Raw genomic sequence first — 7,936 nt, 5'->3', positions numbered from 1 at the left:
CCAACAGCCTTGAGGGTTGATCCCTGTGGGGAGAGGGACCCAGAGACTCTCTGGATGACAGAGCCAGGAATGTCCAGAGGAGGCCACGAGGATGATCCGAAGGCTGGAGCACCTCCTGTACACAGACAGGCGGAGAGAGCTGGGGTTGTTCAGCCCGGAGCAGGGAAGGCTCCGGAGAGAACTTAGAGCGCCTTCCAACCTGAAAGGGACTCCAGGAAAGCTGGGAGGGCCTCTTGATCAGCGAGTGCAGGGAGATGAAGAGGCGAAACGTTTTGATCTTAAAGAGGGGAGACCAACGTGAGGCCTTAGGAAGAAATGTTTTCCTGTGAGGGTGAGGAGGCCTTGGCCCAGGTTGCCCAGAGCAGTGGTGGCTGCCCCATCCTTGGAGGCCAGGATAGATGGGCCTTGGAGCACCGTGATCCAGTGGGAGGTGTCCCTGCCCATGGAAGGGGTTGGAACTGGATTGGCTGAAACCCCTTGAAGCCCAAACCATTCCATGATTCTGTCACTCTGAAACAGCAGGCCGCCCCAGGGAGCAGGGCGCTCCTTCCCACCACAATTTCCAGCCCCACAAAAGCCCTGCAGAAGACAAAGCTGGCAAAGCCAGCCCAGAGCTGACACCCTTAAAGTTGATGAAGGATTTAGAGGGGAAGTAATAGGACAAGAGGCTGTGGTTGCTGATGCCACCCAGCTGATGGACCTACTCTGCCTTGCAGGTCTGTCCTGCCACTCTGGGAGCTCATATTCTCCATGCCCGAGACACTGGAGGAGCTTTTGAAGGGTGTGTCCCTGCTCCTGCAGGACAGACAGGAGAAGGACTGTGATGCTCTCCCAGAGGACTCCTACATCCTTCTCTTGGCAGTGAGTTATCAGGAAAAGCCCAAGTGCCCTCGTCCTCAGCTTCTGGTGGAACCAGGAGCTTCACGGTGCCAGGTCACCCACTGCTGCCTTTCTTCTAGGTGCTGGCCTTCAAGGACTGGGAAAATGAGGCTATTGCAGCAACGTACAGCATCTGGTGGAGCCTGAAGCACTCGAACCCAGTGATGCTCTCGCTGTTGCTCAGGGCCCTTCTGAAGCTGTCGGAGAGAGCCGAGATGGTGAGCAGGGCATATGCACGGGGAGACACATTGGCAAGCAGGGGCTGGGGCAGTGCAGGCAGTGGGATTCAAGAGGTGGAGTGAGAGCTCTAAACACTCTCCTTGCCCCGGTGGGATGTGGCGACTGCCTGGAGGCTTTCCAGGCATGGACCTTTCAGCCCGACCACTGTGCCTGGGAAGATCGTGGAACTGCTCCACCTAAAGCTCTGCTAAACACCAGCAGGTGATTGGAGCCAACAAGGCTTCTCCAATGTCAAGTCCTGCCTTACCAACCCAGTGGCCTTGTAGGATGGAGTGGCCACATCAGTGGACACAGTAAATGCAATGAACATCATCTGCCTGGACTTGTGTAGAGCCTTTGAGACAGTCCCTCCTTCTCTCTGAACTGGAGAGAGAGAGATGGTGCTTTGATGGGTGGACTGTTTGACGGATGAGGAATTGGTTGATGGCTGCATCCACAAGGTCCTGTTCAATGGCTCAATGTCCAAATGGAGATGAATGATGTTTGGTGTCCCTCAGTGGCACATACTGGATTCAACACTGTTTAATATCTTCATTAACGACTGTGCGATCAGGGGCACACTCAGAGAGTTTGCTGATGACACCAAGCAGTGTGGTACAGGTGACACCCCTGAGGGATGGGATGTTATCCAGTGGGACCTGGACAGACTAGAGAGTGGGGCTGTGTGAACGTCATAAGGTTCAACAAGGCCAAGTGCAAGGTCCTATGCCTGGGACGGGACAATCCCAGGCTGGGAGATGAATGGATTGAGAGCAGCCCTGAGGAGAAGAACCTGGGGTGCTGGGAAATGAGAAGTTCCACATGAACCAGCAATGTGCGCTTGCAGCCCAGATAGTAGAACCGTGTCCTGTGCTGTGGACAAGCAAGGCCAGGGAGGAGATTCTGCCCCTCTGCTCCACTCTGGTGAGACCCAACCTGGAGCCCTGCACTATTTTCCTGTGAGGGTGGGGAGGCCTTGGCACAGGCTGACCAGACAAATCATGGCTGCCCCATTCCTGGGGGTGCTCAAGGCCAGGCTGGATGGGTCTTGGAGCACTCTGATCCAGTGGAAAGGGTCCCAGCCCATGCCAGCGGACTGGAACTGGATGGATTTGATGTCCCTTCCAACCTAAACCATTCCAGGATTCTATAGATCATAGGGCTGGCAGGGCCTCGCTATCCCTTCTTAGAGGGTTCCTGCTGTCCCCAAGCAGGGACGATGTGAGGGCTGCACTCCAGGGTCCCCACAGCTGCTCCAGCCCCCAGGCCACCAGACAGCCCTGGCTCACTCGAGGGCCAGCACACGGTGCCCGTGAGCCCAAACTTCTTCCCTCACCCTGGGAATCCCTTCTCCTCCTCCCCTGGGAAGCAACTGCAGCCCCTGCTGCCGGCTCCGCTGCGGGCACTGCCGGGTACCTCTTGCCAGGGCTGCTTGTGCTGTCCAGCCACGCAGCACAACCACGGCTCCCGCTAGGACATCTCTACCCTCCCTTCCTTCCTCCATAGGTACTTGCACGGTATCTCCGACTGCCTGAGAACACAGAAGACATCCTGGTGGCCATTGAGGCAATGGGAAACTCCCGTGTCTTTCAGAAGGAGGTGATAAGACTCATGTGGAATGTGTTCCTGCGCAAACCTGCCTTCTGGCGGGCGGAGGTAGGTGGCCCACGGCAAGGTTGCCCTGCCCTTGAGCCCTGCCAATCCCTGCTCCTCCCTCTATCCCTCCCAAATCCAGGGCTCTCAGGTACTTGAAGCCACCTCACTAGGGCAGGGAGGGAGGGAAAGGGCAGCTGAGGCTCCAGGGATGAGCAACATCCTCACTTGGGTCCGTCTTCCAGATACCAAACATCATGACGTACATCTATGAAAGCCTGGAACACCTCAACTCAAGGTCAGACCGGGAGATTGTGGGGTCGCTGCTTTTCTGCATGACCAAGCACTACCCCACAGAAGTCGCCACGACTTTGTGGAGGAGGTTTCCACCAACTGACAGGTACCAGCTCCAACAGCCTTGAGGGTTGATTCCTGTGGAGACAGGGACCTGGAGACTCTCTGGATGACAGAGCCAAGAATCTCCAGAGGCTAAAGGATGATGCAAAGGCTGGAGCACCTCCCAAAAATGGACAGGCAGAGAGAGCTGGGGTTGTTCATCCTGGAGGAAAGAAGGCTCCAGGGAGAACTTAGAGCATCTTCCAGTCCTGAAATGGGCTCCAAGAAACCTGGGAGGGCCTCTTGATCAGGGAGATGATGAGAGGAAAGGCTTTGATCTTATAGAGGGGAGACTGAGGTGAGACCTTAGGAAGAAATGTTTTCCTGTGAGGGTGAGGAGGCCTTGGCCCAGGTTGCCCAGAGCAGTGGTGGCTGCCCCATCCTTGGAGGCCAGGATAGATGGGCCTTGGAGCACCGTGATCCAGTGGGAGGTGTCCCTGCCCATGGAAGGGGATGGAACTGGATGGGCTGAAACCCCCTGAAGCCCAAACCATTCCATGATTGTGTCACTCTAAAGCTGCAGGGCCACCCGGGGAGCAAGGCGCTCCTTCCCAGCATGCTTTCAAGCCCCATGTTGGGAAAATTTCTTCCCCCAGAGAGCAAGGGAGCACAGCACTGGAACAAATTCCCAGGGAAGCAGTCATGACACCAAACCTGATAACAGTCAAGAAGCCTTTGGCCAACACCCTCAGCCACTCGGTGTGAATCGTGCGATTATCCTATGCAGGGACAGGAGTTGGACTTGGTCCTTGTGCATCCCCTTCACACTCAGGACATTCCATGATTCTCCATGCTCCTCCCAGCCCAATAACAAACACCTCCTTGCTCCTCTCCTGCTGCCCAGCCCAGCCCAGCCGAGGGCAAGGTCCATGTCCTGCAGGGCTGACCCAGGCTGGGCTGCGGTGGCTGAGGCCGCCCAGCTGATGGACCGCTCTGCCTTGCAGGTCTGCCCTGCCACTCTGGGAGCTCATGTTCTCCATGCCCGAGACACTGGAGGAGCTTTTGAAGAGGCTGTCCCTGCTCCTGCAGGACAAACAGGAGAAGGACTGTGATGCCCTCCCTGAGGACTCCTGCATCCTTCTCTTGGCGGTGAGTTATCAGGAAAAGCCCAAGTGCCCTCATCTTCAGTTTCTGGTGGAACCAGGAGCTTCACAGTGCCACGTCACTCACTGCTGCCTTTCTTCCAGATGCTGGCCTTCGAGGATTGTGACAATGAGGATATTGTGGCAAAGTACAATATCTGGAGGATTCTGAAGCACTCGAACCCAGTGATGCTCTCGCTGGTGCTCAGGGCCCTTCTGACACTGTTGGATAGAGCCAAGATGGTGAGCATGACATCGGCAAGGGGAGCCACATTGGCAAGCAGAGGCTGGGACAATGGGGACAGTGGGATTCAAGAGGTGGAGTGAGAGCTCCAAACACTCTCCTTGCCTCGATGGGGGCTGGGAGCTGCCTGAGGGGTTTCCAGGCATGGACCTTTCCTCCTGATCTCTGTGCCTGGGAAGGTCGTGGAACAGGTCCTCCTAGAAGCTTTGCTAAAGCACATGGAGGTGATTGGAAATACCCAACATGACTTCCCCAATATTAAGTCCTGCCTGACCAACCCTGTGACCTTGTGTGATGGGTTGACCACATCAGTGGATACAGGAAATGCAATGGATGTCATCTACCTGGACTCGTGTAAAGCCTTTGAGATAGTCCCCATCACATCCTTTTCTATGAACTGGAGAGAGAGAGATGGTGGTTTGATGGGGGGACTGTTTGGTGGATGTGGAATCGCAGGCACAAGCACAGGCTTGGTGGAGAATGAATGGGGAGCAGCCTTGGGGAGAAGGACTTGGGGTGCTGTGGGATAAGAAGATTGGATGGGGCTTGGAGAAACCGGATCTGGTTTAAAGGCATCCCTGCTCCTGCAGGGGCTTGAACTGGATGACCTGTAAAGGTCTTTTCAAACACAAACCGTTCCATGATTTTGTTACCTTTTTCATACAGGCACGAAAAATGCTGGGCCTCCTCCCATACGTGATGGAAGTCATCAATGATGGCAATAGCGACATCGTGTTGAAGGCCCTGCAGGCCATTTTTAGAGTGATGGGTTACCTGAAGAACGAAGTGAGACCTCTTGCTGTGCAGCTGACAGAAAAGCTCCTGCCTGTCTTTAATCATGTAAGGATGATGATGGAGCCTGGTCCTGCAGCTCAAATATGCCAGACGCACCTGAGGCAGGAGCTTCTTGTCCCCCAGGCTCCTGTGGGAGGCTGAGATGAGATCCGGGGAAGAAATGTTTTCCTGTGAGTGTGGGGTGGCCCTGGGCCAGATTGCCCAGAGCAGTCACGGCTGCCCCATCCATGGAGAGGTTCAAGGTCACGTTGGCTTTGAGCAACCTGATCCAGCGGGAGGTGTCCCTGCCTGTGGCAGGCAGTTGGAACTGGATGGGCTTTGAGTTCCCCACCAGCCCAAAGAATTCTATGATTTTATGATTTTGAGGTTGTCCTGTGCAGGAACAGGAATTGGGCTCGATGACCCTTGTGGGTCTCTTCCAGCTGAGGACATGCTATCATTCCGTGCTTCGCTTTGGGTAGAGAGCTACTGGTGCTGAAGTCGTGCTGTCCTTCTCCCTACCAGGAGTCCTGGAAGGTGAGAGAGATCTCCATCATCCTCTTCAGAGACCAGATGAAGAGCGTGGTGTGCAGAAACAAGAAACAGATGAAGAACTATGTGCGAATGGCCCTTCTCCCGCTCTTCTTTCATTTGAACGACGAAACAGAGAGGGTGGCCAAGGTATGGAGGGAAGAGACTCCAAGGCATTTGGGTCAGGGCACGTCCCAGCTTCCTAAGGCCACCGGAACAAAGTCAAGAGGAGGGGGACACGTGGTTGTGGTGCCATCTCCCAGCTTCTACTGCTCCACAGGCATCCGAGGAAGCGCTCCTGGCTGCAGCAGAGTTCCTCAGATGGGCGCAGCTCAAACATCTCATCCAGACGCAGCAGACATGGGCTATTGCGGAATGCTTGGTGAGGACATCCCCTAAAGGTTGGACAAGGGCTGCCCCATGTGTCTGGGGTGTGGGTCTCGCCTGCCCTGCTCCAGGCTGGAGCCCACAGGCCCCTGATCCAGTGGGAGGATCCTGTCCATGGCAGGGGGGTGGAACTGCATGGGATTGGAGGCCCCTTCCAGCCCAAGCCGTTCCAGGATTCTGTTCCCATACCCTTGTGTTCTCTCCAGCTGGCAGAGCACAGGAGCAAGGCTGAGGAATACTTAGATCAGAGTGTGCCATACCTGAAGGATGCTCAGAAAGACTTGCGCTTGGCAGCCATGAGGTTCATCGGTGAGCCACCACCCCTGGGTCTCTCTTTTGGGACACCCTGGCCCCAGTTCCCACCACGGCACTGGGGAGCAAAGGGATCTGATGGAGCTCTGTTCCTAGGGCTTGCTGCACAACACCTGAGGAGCCAAAGCCCAGAGAAGACGTCAAGGATCTGCTGCGGTGAGGAGGCGCAGGGTTGGGTTAGCCAGGGGTGGTGGGACACGAGACAGTGACTGAGCAGGGCGCCACCTTGCCTGGTCCTGCTCCAGGAAACGTGTCTGGGGCAGTTGGGGCATTCCTGCACAGCAGCTCTCTCCTGGTTGGGGCTGGTGGGGTCTGGAGGGGATGCTCGGGGCTCTCTGTAGACACGGGGCTTCATCTCAGCTCTGTTTGTTTCCACCACAGTCCTTGAGCCCATGACAGAAGACAGCGACATCGCAGTCCGTTCCCTGGCTACACAGACCATCGTCATCGTGAGCCATCCAAGGCAGCAGTCAAGAGCCTGGCGCATTCTGGAAGCGCTGTGTTTCTGGGGCCTCTGAGCCAGGCAGAGGCGCTGGAGGTGCCTGCAGGGACAGAGGTCATGGAATCATAGAATCACAGAGTCATTAAAGACCTCTAAGCTCATCCAGCACAACTATCGGCCCCACTACCGTGCTGACTAAACCACATCCTGAAGAACCACCTCTCTGTGGCACGGTGGTGTTGTGTTGAGGGTCGGACCAGATGGTCTTAGAGGTCTTTCCAACCTTAATGATTCCACGGTCCCATGATCTACACGCTGTCTGAACACCTCCGGGATGGGGACTCCACACCTCCCTGGGCAGCCTCTACCTCTGCTTCTTCATTCTTTCAATAAAGAAATTGTTCCCCATATCCAGCCTAATCCTCCCCGGTGCAACTTGAGGCCATTTCCTCTCATCCTGTGTACATTCTTACTTGGCAGAAGAGCCCTGCACCTACTACAATCTCCTTTGCGGGAGCTGCAGAGAGCGATGAGGTCTCCCCTCAGCCGCCCCTTCTCAAGGTTAAACAGCCCCAGGTCCCAAAGCTGCTCCCAGAACCCTGGGGCTTCAGCCCCTTCCCCAGCTCTGTTCCCTTTTCCGGACACACTCCAGCCCCTCCATGTCCTCCTTGGAGCGAGCGGCCCAACGCTGAACATGGGGGGTACTCTTTGGCTGCTGCAAAGCTCCCAGGGGTTGCACAGAGCAATGCACCCACCTGTGTGGGGCTGTCCTGGCGCCTGTGGGGATTTGGTGTGGAGGGGGTCCCCTATGTGCGCTCTCGCACCTCCTGCCCTTCCCGTCCTCCGCGTGTGCTTGTGTCATGGGATGCGGGATGGGTAGGAAAAGGGGAGGGAATCTCCTGGGCACCTCTGGGGACTCAACCCTGCCTCCCTTCCTGATCAGTTCTGCCACAGCAGCAGCAGCAAGATTTCAGCCTGCTTTCACCTGTGAATGTCCTCTTCAAGGAGCCCTTTGCCCACAACACGGCTGCCAGCACAGCCAATGCCTGTCAACACAGGGCAATTAGAGCCGAGGGG

General features: G+C 56.0%; 1 protein-coding gene across 1 annotated transcript; it reads left to right on the top strand.

Annotated features, from left to right (window-relative positions):
• Positions 1-2,990: 2,990 nt before the first annotated feature.
• On the top strand, positions 2,991-6,979 carry LOC128849503 (maestro heat-like repeat-containing protein family member 7). The gene is made up of 9 exons (XM_054051679.1): positions 2,991-3,091; positions 4,032-4,176; positions 4,275-4,412; positions 5,080-5,253; positions 5,713-5,868; positions 5,999-6,100; positions 6,312-6,414; positions 6,514-6,573; positions 6,799-6,979. The coding sequence occupies exons 1-9, from the start codon at positions 3,027-3,029 to the stop codon at positions 6,933-6,935; spliced, it is 1,080 nt and encodes a 359-aa protein (XP_053907654.1). The 5' UTR covers positions 2,991-3,026; the 3' UTR covers positions 6,936-6,979.
• Positions 6,980-7,936: the final 957 nt, after the last annotated feature.

Source organism: Cuculus canorus, chromosome 29 (genome assembly GCF_017976375.1).
Source record: "Cuculus canorus isolate bCucCan1 chromosome 29, bCucCan1.pri, whole genome shotgun sequence".
NCBI classification, from domain to species: domain Eukaryota; kingdom Metazoa; phylum Chordata; class Aves; order Cuculiformes; family Cuculidae; genus Cuculus; species Cuculus canorus.
This window is presented reverse-complemented; position numbering and strand designations above follow the sequence as displayed.